The 13,190-nt window shown below is 36.2% G+C and overlaps 2 protein-coding genes across 2 annotated transcripts in view; one reads left to right on the top strand and one right to left on the bottom strand.

Annotated features, from left to right (window-relative positions):
* The window catches only part of LOC140755632 (uncharacterized), a 224,412-nt gene that overhangs the window by 28,217 nt on the left and 183,005 nt on the right, over positions 1-13,190 (top strand). The gene's annotated exons all lie outside the window — the stretch shown is intronic.
* LOC140755586 (adenosine 5'-monophosphoramidase HINT3) lies at positions 4,269-11,390 on the bottom strand. The gene is made up of 3 exons (XM_073090868.1): positions 11,104-11,390; positions 9,765-9,958; positions 4,269-4,878 (listed from the first exon to the last, which is right to left on the bottom strand). Exons 1-3 carry the CDS (start codon positions 11,297-11,299, stop codon positions 4,849-4,851), a joined length of 420 nt encoding a protein of 139 aa, XP_072946969.1. The 5' UTR covers positions 11,300-11,390; the 3' UTR covers positions 4,269-4,848.

Here is a 13,190-nt window from a genome sequence, read left to right as displayed (position 1 = left end):
CACGTGTTTGAAAAATATTTAAAAAAATTAGTTTTTAGTTCATTCACGAATGAAACGATATTTCTTCGCACTTTTTCTTCGATTTCGTGTCTTAACTGCGCATGTCGGCATTGTTCCGCGTAAATTACACCATGACAGCCATTAAACGGCTGACAGAAATGTCAGCCGTTTAAGTCATTTAATGGCTTCCTTCAATTACAAGGCGGTGAGATATCTATACTTATCCATGGTTTTCACAATTATTACTGAAGTCAATGATATATTAAATCAATTTGTTATATTAATTACTAAAATCAGTTTTGTAATAGTACTTATCACAATATTCTATTATCTTTAATTATGTAGCAATCAATTACTTTGTGAAATATTCTATTGCTTATTATATTCAGGTCAGTAGTAGATTATGCTATCTCTAGATTATCCATTTATCGTCCTTGTAGTACCAGCAGAATAGGACTACGGTATCTCCTGCCTGTCGTAAGAGGCGACTAAAAGGAGACTTTCGGGGTTGCGGGTGGCAAGAGTGGGAGCTCGAACTGACGGGTCAGCGACCCCGGGAAGGACGGATGTATGTGTGGTCGCATACCATCGTAGCCACCAGACAGTGTGGCGATCGTCATGTTCACCTGGGTGGAGCCCGACGGGGCAACGCGCTAAGAGGACTCTGGTTGCGTTTTTTTGGAGATCCCGGAGTCTTCTACGCAGCGCCGAGGATGGCCATCCAGGTGGTTTTAGTGCGGTAAGAATCCCACATAACCCCGTGTCGCTCCCACGGCAAGGTATCCGACCTTTTGAAGGTTTCCCCTCGTTAAAAAAAAAGATTATCCATTTATTGTTGAGGCTGCTAGAACCAGACTGGCCTGACTGCATTTCAATGATTTTTGACCTTTTTTTAATCTGTATTTTCGTAATTAATAAATGTTGTATAGTCGGCGTAAAACTTCTAGTCCGCTCTGAATATATAAACGAATCGCGTCGTTTAGCAAATTATGTTTTAGCGGGACGACGCCAGCGGTACCCCTCCCGGCACCCTCCGCTGCTCTCGTCCACGGGTACATAGCTGCTTTAGTATGCCCTTACGTTGCTACGGAGTATATGTTTGTAGTTGTGCGCAACAACTTCAGAGCGGACTAGCAGTGTGGCGTGGACTATTCCTAACTTAGCAGGAAGACACTTAACAACAATAAAGAAGATGGTTTGAAGGTGGTAGAACCCTTTGTGGTTCGACTACGGCGGTACCACCGCCACACCTATTTCTACCTAATAACTGCAGTGTTAGGCGCTGCTGCGTTCCGGTTTGAAGTGTGTGGTAAGGACGACATACTTTTTCGAGGCGTTCCAGCTTAGTCCTCAGGGGTAGCAGCGCATCTGTGGCAGACCTTAGGTAGGAATATCTAATCCTATCTGGGGTTGATTACAGATGTCCATGGGCGGCTGTAGCCACTTACCATTAGGTGGACTGCATGCTCGTCTGCTACTCCTATATTATAAAAAAAGGAAGAGATTAGAAATTGTAGTACATATTAAATAGTTTGTCTGCAAAATCCTAGCAATAATGGTGGATTCAATTTATCAATAGGAGGACAATAAAACAATAGTATAAAGAAAACAATTTATTTAAGCTTCTTTTTACAACACTTTAATATTATCTACATCACAAATAAATAAATAGTACATATAATTTAATGGCATTAATATAGTTACCCCATTGAGTAAAATAGTATACAATTCAAAGTCACAGTATAAGGATCTATACAGTATTGTAACTCGGCCCTGTCCTTGATTTATATACCTACAGGAGCGCTGGGCAAGGGTTAGCGTTAGGGCTGCGCGCCCACAGTATTTTACATCCTCTGTATATTACGTCTGACTTTCTTCTAATATTTTTATTGTAGATATTATATTTTAGCCTTTACATAGCCACTCCATAGTAGGCGAGGGGTTGACTGACATTTTGTTTTAGAGGAAAATAATAAGTAAATTAATAAGTTACAATAAAAAGTTGCAAATTAGTAAGTATGAAAAGTATAGTTATAATTTGTTCATGTTCAACGAGAATAGCTTTGGCTAAATTATGATTCGTATGTCATTTTCCTTCGTCCTATGCGATTATTTATTTATGAATCCAGGTATTTTGCTCGATAAAAAATCTAAATACCAATCTTTTAAAAAAAGAAACAAAGTGTGATGGCACCTACTAGTACAGACTAGTAAATAAAAAAACACTGCCTAAAAACCACCACTCCGACCGCTCATCACTGCGGCACATTCGCGCCTTTTCGCATACCGAAATCGAGGCGTGTAGGTATAACTTGCGTTCCGTGCGTTTGTATGAAGATACAATGCTGTATAGATATTTATACTGTGCCTACGTGGTTCGACTCCGGCGGCACCGTCACACCAATTTTTCTGTTATAGCAGCAGTGTTCTGGTTTGGTGTCGTAAGGCACATACCTTAAAGCCTCACGCTTTGCAACTGTCTGATTTTAAGAATCATTCAATATTTAACTATTATGTAATATTTTACACATTTAGCTTTATTTTTGGAAGGCTTCGTTGCCATTAGTCGGTCCCGCATTCAATGACAATACCGCGTATTATCTGATTTCAAAACATCGTGAGGAAACCTGCATACCTGAGATAAAAATCTTAAAGGTATGTGAAGTCTACCAATACGCACTTGTCCAGCGCGGTGGACTATGGCCTAATCCTTCTCATTCTGAGAGGAGACCCGTGCCCAGCAGTGGGACAGTAATGGGTTGATGATGATCTGATTTCATGGTAAAATAATATAAAATAATTTTAATTTATCATGATAGAAGCATCTATTAAAGATGCACCGCTTCAAGGTTTCATGAATAATGCCCTATATTTCATCACTTTGTAGATTTCACGTAAGTACTATTAAGAATTCCTAAATTATAGAACTCCTTAAGGCATATAATTTTTTAATTGCTTGGAAGCGAAGCGTATGTTTTATTAATAAAATCATATAAAAAAGTTCTGTATTTTTTTATAATATAGTGGTAAGTGGCTACTGCCCCCCATGGACATCTGTAATGAACCCTAGATAGGATTAGATATTTCTACCTGAGATCGCTACCCCTGAGGACCAAGCTGGAACGCCTCGGAAAAGTCTGTCTCCCTTTCCACACCCTTCAAAACAGAACACAGCACCGCCTGACACGGCTGTTATTAGGTAGAAATAGGTGTGGCGGTGGTGCCGCCGGAGTCGAACCACAAAGGGTTTAGAACCCACCTTTAACTTAAAAAATAGGAGGCAAATTTTCAGAAAGCTTGACTTTAAATAATCAATTTACGAATACAACTACCAGTTTATGAAGGAACCATTTTTACAGAAATTGGCAATTTAATACTTTACTATTTATCGAGGTAGGTATTGGTATTGTCCTCATATGGTCCTCATATAAACGTCATAAAGTATATATATAATAGCGCAAAACAGCTATGTTACGAAAAGTATTTACAGATAGAATATCATGGCTATCAAGTGCCAGCTGCCATAAAGCAATCTCATAACTGCGCAGCTAGCCGTTGGACCCGACTAAGTACACTTTAGTCGTACGACCATAGATTTAAGGTCAGTAAATTGTGTGAAATTATCTAATGTTTTCTTATTCTAAAAGAATACTGTATTTTAATATTGTACTAACATTTTGTACCACCTGAATAGTAAATAAAGGGCTTAGGTGAACGCCCATTTTTATTAATTAAATTTAATTATTATTAACCCAGCATTTACGTCAACAAAGCCTTTAAAATATACAATTATCGATATAAGCAGTATATTGCAATTACGCATTGTAAAATGCAAATCATGTTGACAACGAAAGTCTCGGATGAATATTTACATTGGATAATTAACAGTTGTATGTAAAATAAGAATGTATTACATTAATTGGTGTAAAATAATACACTTCGATATTTTTAATAAATTACCTCGCAAAATCATAGATTAGTAAAGATACTTCGCCGCCTTGAAATTGAATGAAGCCACAAACGGCTTATTAGTAAGTTCTTTTTTTGAGTTCTCGACAAATAAAACATTTTTAGAGAAAATTTACGAATAAATAAGTAATACTGCGCAATTTACATAATGAATAAATAATTATTTCTAATATTTTAGGGACATTTTAGCACGGAGACGTGGCAAAACTTTTTTACGCAACTATTTCAATTCTCAAAGCTGGGTACATTTTCTTGTTAGGAGTGAGTAATCTTTACTTAGAGTAATCTTTTCTAAAAGAACTTACTAATAAGCCGTTTGTGGCTTCATTCAATTTCAAGGCGGCGAAGTATCTTTACTTATCTATGGTGTAGGTTTAACAATTATGAAGAACCGACGACATTACACGATTTTAATAATTTTGTTCCATTTTCCTTATCAGCATCATCAGGATTAACCATTTTAGAGGCGGTGTTCGAGCGCCTACAGAAAGTTCATGGCAAAGTTACTGCACGGCAGATTTCAGAAATAACTTTTTAGTTTCATTTACTATAAATAAAATTCTCGTGTCACAATGTTAGTTACCGTACTCCTCTGAAACGGCTTTACCGATTTTCACCAAATTTATATGCATATTCAGTAGGTCTGAGAATCGGCTACTGTCTATTCTTCATACTCCTAGTGATAAGGGTTGTTCACTCTTAACATTTTTTTATTTATATGGCAGCACAACGTTTGCCGGATCAGCTAGTTTACTATAATTTATTTCCACTGCTAAATTGCCTACAAACCATATCTATATACCTACTGCGTAATAATTTACCTAGAGCCCGTATACATAAATAATGACTTACTAATTAATTAATTTAATCTTCTAGACTTTATTGTAGTCTTGATTCTATATATTCAGGCTGAAAAGGAGAATAAAAATTAGGAGTTTATTCTAATGCCAAGTGGAATGTTGAAGAGTGGGCAATCTAACACTAAAAGGTACCAAACCACAACTAATTCTAGCGTTAAGCAATTGACATGATGACAGTATTAAATCATAGAATAAATGATTTTAGAAAACACAATATATTGAAGGGATTCTCAAATATGACTCAGTTTAAAAAAAAAACTTTAAGATTCATTATATTTTCAAGTATAAAATACTGCAGTCGGCCATCTTGTCTGAAACGCTAGTCGGGGCGCGAATGACGTCATTTTTGGGTATGTCACTGAATTGCTCGAAATTTTGTATGGGATGTTCTAACGTGACGTCACCAACGGACGCCATGACACTCGCGAGCGTTTTCGCGCTTAATTCAAAATGGCTATAAACAAATTAGTCCATTGAAATGTTACATTTTTTAGGCCTTAGTGTGCATTTGTCAGAGGACGCAATTTTATTTTTTTAATGTGTAGGGGGGGTCAGTAGAAGCTTAAGTTCAAGTTTGTGGGGTCGGCACCCTTGTCCCTCGGCCGCCATCTTGGAAAAGGGGGTGCAAAGGGTTTTCGCGCTGTATCTCGTAAACTAGTTACCCTACAGAAAATTTAATTAAACATAAAATGTAGCAAATTAAATTTCCTACAATTTTATTTCTATTACTTTTTATCGTCAAGTGACCAACAAAAAAGTTATAAACAAAAATAAATGAAAATTTTGTAACAAATTTCCTTTTGGAGGTTATAACTTTTTTTCAGTTCATTTTACAATAAAATGACAGCACAGCAATTTTGTAGAGGGTTTTTCAACGAACAATTTCCTCTATATAATTGTTTCATTTTATTTATTTATCTAGGTTTTACAGCGCTCCAAACTTGAACGGATTCTCGAATGCTCATAGGGATGCAATAAAAACTAAAAATTAGGCTTACTTTTCTATCTATATTTTTTTTATTCATACAATTTATTATGATCTTAACATTCCTATGCTATTATTAAACTATGTTTGACCCTTTTACCCACCACCTATGAGGTAACTCTATCAGAGGTGGATTTTACTGTCGACCAGGCTGAATCGGATGCAGATGCAGTCATCGTCCGTTGTGCGCTTGCTGCATCACAGTCATATGATTCGGTGACAATCATAGCAGAAGACATCGACATCCTTGTATTGCTGACGGCATTAGGAAGGAATCAAACAAATGTATTTTTTTTAAAACCTTCAAAAGGGCGTACGTCCGAACAATTGTACTGTCCTTCAAGTTTTAAATATGACGACGTAATAGCTGAGAATTTAATGTTTCTCCATGCCTTCTCAGGATGCGACACAACGTCAGCAGCGTATAACATGGGCAAAGTCAAATTTATAAAAATTTTGCAGAAGCATCCAGAGTTAGCAAGTGGAACTAAATTATTTATGAGTGAGAAAGTCGAGTCATCGTTACTCAGTGTTGTTGGCGAACGTTTTTTCGTCTCTTTATATGGCGGAAATAAAGACGATACTCTAGACACTCTGCGATACAAACGATTTGCTAAGACAGTGACAAAAAATGCATTTAATCTCTCTTCACTTCCTCCAACACAAGATGCAGCCCGTTTCCACAGTTTCCGAGTGTATCACCAGATTCAGTTATGGCTCGGTAAATATTGTGATCCAGAAGAATGGGGCTGGAAAAAGCATGGAAAATTTTGGATGCCAATCCAAGCTTCCATGCCTCCAGCACCCCCCGAGCTTATGAAATTAATCTTTTGCAGATGCAAAGGAAATTGTGGAAGTGCGTGCGGTTGCCGAAAAGCAGGCCTTAAATGTTCACCAGTTTGCCTCCATTGTGGTGGTGAAAGCTGCAGCAACATCGTGGACATATCAACATTACTTGAAGAAAATGAATTAGAAGATGAATTACCGACAATGACGCCAATACCAACTCCCATTATACTACAAAAATTCACCTCGGATACTGATTCAGATTTTTTCTCGCAGCCTGGACCATCGAAGAGAATGAAAAAATAATAACTGATAGACATTTTTCAGTATATAATAATAAATAACATTATTTTGTCTAGAAATTGCCCGTGGATTACCTCATAGGTGGTGGGTAAAAGGGTCAAACATAGTTTAATAATAGCATAGGAATGTTAAGATCATAATAAATTGTATGAATAAAAAAAATATAGATAGAAAAGTAAGCCTAATTTTTAGTTTTTATTGCATCCCTATGAGCATTCGAGAATCCGTTCAAGTTTGGAGCGCTGTAAAACCTAGATAAATAAATAAAATGAAACAATTATATAGAGGAAATTGTTCGTTGAAAAACCCTCTACAAAATTGCTGTATTGTCATTTTATTGTAAAATGAACTGAAAAAAAGTTATAACCTCCAAAAGGAAATTTGTTACAAAATTTTCATTTATTTTTGTTTATAACTTTTTTGTTGGTCACTTGACGATAAAAAGTAATAGAAATAAAATTGTAGGAAATTTAATTTGCTACATTTCATGTTTGATTAAATTTTCTGTAGGGTAACTAGTTTACGAGATACAGCGCGAAAACCCTTTGCACCCCCTTTTCCAAGATGGCGGCCGGGGGACAAGGGTGCCGACCCCACAAACTTGAACTTAAGCTTCTACTGACCCCCCCTACACATTAAAAAAAATGTGTGTGTGTCAGCTACGACGCACGATTGGAGTTTACTCCTTACGAATGATAATTATGATATATATCGAATAGAAAAAAGGGTAGGTAAATGAACGCATCTGCTAAAATGATAAGAGAAACAAACATATATCTGTAATTATTCGGATTATTTATATTACTTCAATAATGCGTATTACATAAAGTATGTTACAAAATAATATAAAATAGCACCATCTAGTGGCAAGTTTTATAAATTGTAAGTTTGCAAGTTTATCAATCTATGTATTTTGGTTCCAAATATTATAATGGTAACTTAATATAATTGTTTATATTAAAGTAAATTTTAATATAATATAATTATTTATATTTAAAACAATGTTAAACGTTTTATAACTTAAAACTTAATAATTATAATTTCTTTGCCATATATAAAATATCCTTGTTGCAATTTACGGATGAAATTTATATGAGACTCAATAAACATGTTATTATATGTAATTTGGATTGTTTCTGAATGTTTTATAATTCTAGAATTCATTTAAAACGTATTGCTAATTTTATATAACTTATTTTGAACATAATTCATTAGCAATAATTCTGTAATAAATATTAAATAATACTGTTTTGATTTTGCCCGTTTATCGTTGATAGATGGTGCTGATCAATAATGCATCCATTTTTATAAGTTAAATTAATATATCAGTAACTTACAAAAGCCTCTTTATGTTAAAAACTTATTTTGCTAATATTATATCTTATTCAATTGCTTACTGATTTTATATGTTACTCTTCTTTAAAAACGTTCATAAAAGATTGTTAATCATATTATGGCGCCAATGTTCATATTTTTCAGTGTTTATAAATGATCAAACCTATAACTTAATTTATGCAAAAATGTAAACAAATTAGTTAATGACGTTTTAATGTTTTATATATTGCTAATTATTTTTATTGTAATAATTACTTTCATATGGGATTTGAACTTACTGTATTTTAAATTAATAAAAGCACTCTTGATTCATATTTTGGTTACCGTTACGCCTCAAGCCCTCAACTTTTCGTGTTACACTTGATTTTACTCCTCATAAAATTTCCGTACCGGGCCTTATAACTCAAATCGTTTCTTAAGGAGTAAACTCCAAAAATAAAATTGCGTCCTCTGACAAATGCATACCCAAATGTAACTTTTCAATGGACTAAATGCTATTATTTTCGTTAATACTGAACTTATGACCGAAATAATACGATTTTTGGAATCGGTACACATGTATCTACATTATAGAAGGGGTTTTCAAAATTTATCATCATGCCTATTCTCGTATGTCGATGGAAAGGTATGTTGCAAGCTTTTTACAATATAGGAGTAGCAGACGAGCATGCAGTCCACTTCTATTATTAGATATTCCTACCTGAGGTCGATCCCATCGACAAGGTGGTAGAACCCTTTGTGGTTCGACTCCAGCGGCACCACCGCCACACCTATTTCTACCTAATAACAGCAGTGTTAGGCGCTGCTGTGTTCCGTTTTGAAGGGTGTGGTAAGGGAGAGAGACTTTTCCGAGGCGTTCCAGCTTAGTCCTTAGGGGTAGCGGCGCATCTGTGGCCGACCTCAGGTAGGAATATGTAATTCTATCTGGGATCGATCACAGATGTCCATGGGCGGCAGTAGCCACTTACCATCAGGTGGACTGCATGCTCGTCTGCTACTCCTATATTATACATAAAAAAAACATCCAGATGCGCCGCTACCCCTGAGGTCTAAGCTGGAACGCCTCGGAAAGGAAACATGTCTCCCTTACCACACTTCAAACCAGAACACAGCAGCGCTTAACACTGTTGTCATAACAGAAATAGATGTGGTTGTGGGGCCCTCTCTGCACACACGTATGAACAACTTTAAAGATCTTTCAGGTATGCTTTCTTTTACTGTTAAGCAAGTAAATAATAAAAAATAATAAACACTTTCTACACTCACAGCCCCACACTAGGATTCCCTGTCGTGGGTGCCATGGACACACATATAGTCAAATGTGTATTTGTGTACACCCAGACCCAGAAACAGAAATCTAAATTCATCTTTTAGATATCTGTCTGGCCGGGGATCGAACCCGGGACCCTTTACGCGTCAGACCGGTATGGTGACCACTCCGCCACGCGGGTCGTCGTAATAATTAAAATTTTGTATACCTGTTTGCTAATTAAATGTCAAAAAAAAAGTAGAAACTTAGTACATACCGAAACAAACCAATAAGAATCCTTCTTGAATATCATCCGGGAGATGAATCCCATTTCGGACTCCGGAGCGATGGTATGCAGATGCAGGTGATGAACACTCCGGAACGGCGGCCAGTGGTACCCGAACCTAGCGTCTTCTACTGACAGGTTGTTCTTCGATAAGAGTTCTTGGGAAACTGACAGCATTCTCGCCACTAGAAAAAAAACAATTAGCATCCTGATCCTGATCCTGAGCATGGCCTGATCCTTTTCTCAGAAGGAAAAGGATCAGGCCATAGTCCACCACGCTGGCCAAGTGCGTATTGGTAGACTTCTCTTTTAGGTGTGCAGGTTTCTTCACGATGTTTTCCTTCAACGTTTAAGCAAGTGATAATTTCTAATACGCACATAACTTTGAAATATCTGAGGTGTGTGCCCTTTTTTTTTTTTTTTCGAGGGGGATACCTTCAAAAGGTACCCGACGACGTGGGAGCGACGTCGGGTTATGTGAGGTGTGTGCCTGGGAGTTGAACCTTGGATACCTCGTTCGAGAGGCTGAGTTTCTAAACCTTTGGAATATCACTGCTTTTGCATCTAATATATATAATTTGTGAAAAAATGTTTGTAACAATATTCCTCTGAAATCACTTAACCAATTCTTATTAAATTTTAGGTATATACTCAGTAGGTCCGATAAAATTTTACATTTTTTTTTTTTAATATATGAGTAGCAGACGAGCATGCAGTCAACCTGATGTAAGTGGTTACTGCCGTGATCTCTTCCAGGCAACCGTTTACTTATTGCAAGAATGTTATATAAAAATGATCCAGGGTAGGGGTGTAGAGGTAATGGAGACATACTGATCCGAGGCATTCCAGTTTAATCCTCAGGAGTACAGGAGTACAGAAGCACATCTATTGCCAACCTCAGACTGGAATCTAATCTTATCTGGGTTTAATTGCAGATTTCGAAGGATGGCAGTAGCCAATTAACATTTGGTGGACTGCAGGCTCGCTTGCAACCTCAATAATAAAAGATAAGCAGGATTTGAAGGTAGAACCTTTTGTGGTTCGACTCCGGCGGCATTACCACCACACCTATTTCTGTTATAACAGCAGTGTAGCGCTGCTGTGTTCTGGTTTGAAGTGTGGTAAGGGAGACATACTTTTCAGAGGTGTTCCAGCTTAGTTCTCAGGCGTAGCGGCGCATCTTTCGCCGACCTCGGGTAGGAATATCTAATTCTATGTGGGATTAATTAAAAATTTCTAGAAACTGCAGTAGACATTTAAAATCTGGTGGACTGCATGCTCGTCTGTTACTTTAATATAAAAATAATAAGCAGTGGATTACGACTCTTACCAAGGTCCTTATCGGCTGGAGTTAGACTTTTAGCGTCTTCTATATGCCGCTTAGGGATAGTCAGAATATGGTAACTACTGGCTGGTTTGATATCTCTGAACACACATACTTCGTCGTCTTCGTACAAAATTTCTGTGTCCTCTAACTTATTGGCGATGTTACAAAATACACAACGCGATCTTTCAGGCGAACCCATTTTTGATTTTATGGAATTTTTACCAAAAACGTCTGAACTGATAATAATCTTTGGCTTATCACTGACAATTTAAAAAAATGTTACTCGAAATGTCAGATGTCAGATTGACATTATTGACAATTTTTTTTTGGTCGGTGGACTCCTGTCTTTTGGCCGTTTATGGCATGCAAGTAGTTGCATTTTCAGAATCTTTACAGCGGTTTGGTTAAGAATTCTCGAAATTTCGAATATGAGCCCATTTTATTATAATTATATGATATTAAATGACATTGAGACAAAGTTATTCGTTAATTTTATCAAGTAATATCGCAGCTGTGTTTGCTCTGAAAAACAAAGAGGAATGCAAGGCAGACAATAAAATGAATGCTAATTATGTTTAAATCAATTGAAAAACACTATATTCCTGAAATTATTATTTAAGTAACGGTTAATTTGGAGTTTGTCCGACATTATTTTGATTTCTATTGTTCAACAATTTCGAAAATGGTGTGTCTTTGTTTATTTATATTTTGGGCGTTACCAATAATTTTCTTTGTTTTTGAAAAGGATTTATTCTAAAAGTTGTCAGAATCCTAACATTGGCTTCGAGTCTATAAGTATAACGTAATAACAGCAGTGTTAAGTGCTGCTGTGTTTTTGTTAAGGATGTGGCAAGGGAGATATACTTTGCAGAGGCATTTCAGCTTAGTCCTTGGGGGTAGCGGCCTATCTGTGGCCGACCTCAGGTACGAATCTTATCTTGTCTGAGATTGATTAGAGATGTCCATGTGTCCAGTAGATACTTACCATCGGGTGGACTGTATGCTCATCTGCCACTCTTACATTATAAAAAGAATGTCGGTTACTGATGTCCATGGGCAGCAGTGACCACTTGCCGTGACAAGATAAGATAAGGTACTCTTTATTGCACACTTACAGTTGAAATTTAACAATAAGCAATATACATAACAGATCAAGCAGTATGCAATAGGCGGTCTTGTCGCTAAGTAGCGATCTCTTCCAGACAATCTATGCATGAAAAAGAAAAGAGAGACAAGCGAAGAAAGAAGGATAGTGTGCGTGAAGTTAGAGAGGGAATAGGTTATAAAGGATAGGATACATTTAGTATTAGTGTTAGAGCAACAGAAATAGAGAGAGAAAAAAAACACAAACAAAACAATGTCACAGTAGAAACACACAATGTTTTTTTAAACAAATTACTTTTGAATTATTTGGTTTACAGTGACGTGTGTCAGTGAATAATTGAATATATTTCTTGAATGTATTTAAACAGGTTTATTTTTAATTCAAAACGTAGGAGGTAGGGGCGAGAGCTTATTGGCCGTCGGCAGAAATTTGAACTGACTTTTTTATGTAATATACATAGATAATATATGTTAGAGATCTATTAAAATTATTTTATGATGGTATTACTTTAATTATCTTGTGTTATTTTTCTATACTAATATTATAAAGAGGAAAACTTTGTTTGTTTGATTGATTGTAATGAATAGGCTCAAAAACTACTGGACCGATTTTAAAAATTATTTCACCATTCAAAAGCTACATTATCCACGAGTAACATAGGCTATATCTTTATATATGTATTTCTTGTGTGCGTGTGTATGTCACTGAACTCCTCCTAAACGACTGGACTGATTTTGATGTTTGTTGTGTGTGTTCAAGGGGACTTGAGAATGGTTTAGATTCACAATTTAGTCCGTGGGAAAAGGTTCTTATATATAAAATTCTCGTGCCACAATGTTAGTTACTGTACTCTTCCGAAACGGCCTTACCGATTTTCAGCAAATTTTATATGTATATCCAGTAGGTTTGAGAATCAGCTACTATTTATTTTTCATACCCCTAAGTGATAAGGGTTGTTCACCCTTAACATTTTTTTTATTTATAT

The sequence above is a fragment of the Epargyreus clarus genome, unplaced genomic scaffold (genome assembly GCF_041222505.1).
Source record: "Epargyreus clarus isolate Ecla_fem2 unplaced genomic scaffold, WU_Ecla_fem_2.2 ptg000033l, whole genome shotgun sequence".
Lineage (NCBI taxonomy): Eukaryota > Metazoa > Arthropoda > Insecta > Lepidoptera > Hesperiidae > Epargyreus > Epargyreus clarus.
This window is presented reverse-complemented; position numbering and strand designations above follow the sequence as displayed.

Coding starts and splice junctions, on each gene's coding strand:
- LOC140755586 (XM_073090868.1), bottom strand. CDS start 11,299: ATGGGTTCGCCTGAAAGATCGCGTTGTGTATTTTGTAACATCGCCAAT. Junction 9,959..11,103: donor TCCAGCCGATAAGGACCTTG/GTAAGAGTCGTA, acceptor TTTTTTTTCTAG/TGGCGAGAATGCTGTCAGTT. Junction 4,879..9,764: donor ATTCTTATTGGTTTGTTTCG/GTATGTACTAAG, acceptor TCTCCTTTTCAG/CCTGAATATATAGAATCAAG.